Source organism: Myotis brandtii, unplaced genomic scaffold, assembly GCF_000412655.1.
Source record: "Myotis brandtii unplaced genomic scaffold, ASM41265v1 scaffold441, whole genome shotgun sequence".
NCBI lineage: Eukaryota > Metazoa > Chordata > Mammalia > Chiroptera > Vespertilionidae > Myotis > Myotis brandtii.
The window spans coordinates 1556821-1559582 of NW_005366873.1; the positions used below are offsets into that span (position 1 = coordinate 1556821).

At 49.7% G+C, this 2762-nt stretch overlaps 1 protein-coding gene across 1 annotated transcript in view; it reads right to left on the minus strand.

Annotated features, from left to right (window-relative positions):
• VWA2 (von Willebrand factor A domain containing 2) overlaps window positions 1-1967 on the minus strand; it is a 28952-nt gene extending 26985 nt beyond the window's left edge. Inside the window, exons 1-2 of the mRNA XM_014546409.1 lie at window positions 1857-1967; window positions 1072-1146 (exon numbers count right to left, since the gene is read on the minus strand). Of these exons, the coding sequence (XP_014401895.1) occupies window positions 1072-1146; window positions 1857-1953 (172 nt within the window). The 5' untranslated portion in view covers window positions 1954-1967. The remainder of the gene's footprint in view (window positions 1-1071; window positions 1147-1856) is intronic.
• Between the last annotated feature and the right edge of the window lie 795 nt (window positions 1968-2762).

Sequence of the window (2762 nt, forward strand, 5' to 3'; positions counted from 1 at the left end):
CAGGGGGAACACTTTGTAAAGTATATGACTGTCTAACTACTATGCTGTGCACCTGAAACCAATTACAAACTAGATTGAAAGTAAACTGTAATTGAAAAATAAATTTTAAAATGAAATTTGGCAACAGGAATTTACCAAAGGTTTTACCCAGGAGAGGGACTTGGTCGGGCCCGTTTTGGGGAAATGATTGGCCACAGCGTGAAAGGAAGACGGGAGCGGGGTGGACACTGTCTGCAGTGACGTGGTTTCCCCTGGGTCTGCAGTGGGCGCTTAGAGGGCTGAATAAGACATGGGCTTACTTTTGCTGGCAGCTGAAATCTTCCCCAGGGTCTCCCTGCTCACGTGGACTTCCTGAAGAGGGAGGGAAGGGGGTGCTAGGAGAGAAGACACCAGAAGCAGTCATTCCAGGCAGAGACACTCCACAGTAGTGAATGAGGACTATGCAGGGTCTCTTTCTCATGGAGCTTGTATCTGGTGGATACTGACTTCAAAGGATTCACACAGAAACAAACTCATCTGTGTTAAGTGCTACATCTCATAGGAACCAAGGCTACAGGGGTTTTAACAGAGGATCTGCCCCGATCTGGGGTCCAGGAGGAACTGTGCCTCCCTTCCTCTCTGAAATAAATAAAAATGTATTTTAAAAAAAGAAAGTCCAGATTGGTAGTTACAAAATAGTCAAGGGGACGTAAAGTACAGCATAGGGAATACAGGTGTAGAGTCAACAATATTGCGATAACTATGTATGGGGCCAGGTGGGTACTGGAAATACCAGGGGGAACACTTTGTAAAGTATATGACTGTCTAACTACTATGCTGTGCACCTGAAACCAATACAAACTAGCATTGAAAGTAAACTGTAATTGAAAAATAAATTTTAAAATGAAATTTGGCAACAGGAATTTACCAAAGGTTTTACCCAGGAGAGGGACTTGGTCGGGCCCGTTTTGGGGAAATGATTGGCCACAGCGTGAAAGGAAGACGGGAGCGGGGTGGACACTGTCTGCAGTGACGTGGTTTCCCCTGGGTCTGCAGTGGGCGCTTAGAGGGCTGAATAAGACATGGGCTTACTTTTGCTGGCAGCTGAAATCTTCCCCAGGGTCTCCCTGCTCACGTGGACTTCCTGAAGAGGGAGGGAAGGGGGTGCTAGGAGAGAAGACACCAGAAGCAGTCATTCCAGGCAGAGACACTCCACAGTAGTGAATGAGGACTATGCAGGGTCTCTTTCTCATGGAGCTTGTATCTGGTGGATACTGACTTCAAAGGATTCACACAGAAACAAACTCATCTGTGTTAAGTGCTACATCTCATAGGAACCAAGGCTACAGGGGTTTTAACAGAGGATCTGCCCCGATCTGGGGTCCAGGAGGAACTGTGCTAGGTGCTGAAGATGAGTAGGAGTTTACCAGAGTAGCAGTGTGGGGGATAGGCCTACAGCAGGAGGGAGCAAGGATGCTGGGCAGGAAGGGGTGTGGCCTGCAGCACAAAGGGTGGGGAGGGGACACCGGAGAGGACAAAAGGTGGCTATGGGGTCTGATCAGGCCGGGCCTCTAAGAGCAATGGGACATCACTGAAAAGTTTCAGGCAAGAAGTAGAAGTGGAGAGGAATCCAGATGTGCCAAGATTTGCATTTTGAAATGGTGGGTGTGCGGAGGAGAATGAGCTGGAGGAGACCCAGGGAGGCCCGTCAGGAGGCCGCTGCAGTGGCCCAAGCCTGAGGGGATGGGGCTTAGGCCGGGCAGGTGGCCATGAAATGGAGACACACAGAGGCATTCAACAGAGCTTTCGACGTTAACATCGACAGGATGTGACACAAACCAAAGCCCTCAACCCTCTGCCCCCCAACAAAAACTTACCTCCCGCCAACAGGCAAATGCAGATGGCTTCCAGCAGCAGGACGGAAGGCATGTTGATACAACTACGGGCCAGGGTGAGAACAAAAGCAACAGCCATGATCTCTGTGAGCTCCCCAGTCACACACCCAAACAAGATGACAAGTGCCGGCCCCCCCCCGCCCCCCGGGGCACCAGTATGACCCTAGACGCCCCTCACATAGTAACGACAGTAGCCTGGAGGAGACCCAGTTCCCAAAAGCCATGGGACACTTTACTTCCCCCGGGACACCAGTATGTCTCTAGACGCCCCTCACATAGTAACGACAGTAGCCTGGAGGAGACCCAGTTCCCAAAAGCCATGGGACACTTTACTCCAATGACTCTGATTTTAAAGGACAGAGTTAACATGTTCCCAACACACCCACCCTGGAAACCCCCCCAGCTCGTTCGCGGACTTGGGCAACAAGCAAGCCCTACGTCCAGAATAAAGAGACGGGGTCCCGGCTGAAGACTTGAACAAGCCTGCCCTGTCTATGTCATTTATAAACAGCAATGCGGCTGAGGGAGAAACACATTTTTAAAGTTTTGTTACTGCCTGATAATGCTTATAGGATGAGTGAACTTCAGTTCCATGGAGCTTGATTATTTACCGATTTTTGAGGGAAGCACTACCGTGAAAAGTGAGAGCTTTCAATAAGAAACTGACTGTAACTTTGATTCCATAAGGAATCGCGCACCTGGGATGCACTTCTTTTTTTTTTTTTATAAACTTCAAAGAGGAAGGAAGAGGGAGAGAGAGATAAAAACATCATGAGAGAGAATCATTGATCGGCTGCCTCCTGCATGCCCCCTACTGGGGACCGAGCCCGCAACCCGGGCATGTGTCCTTGACCAGAATCGAACCCTGAACCCTTCAGTCGACAGGCT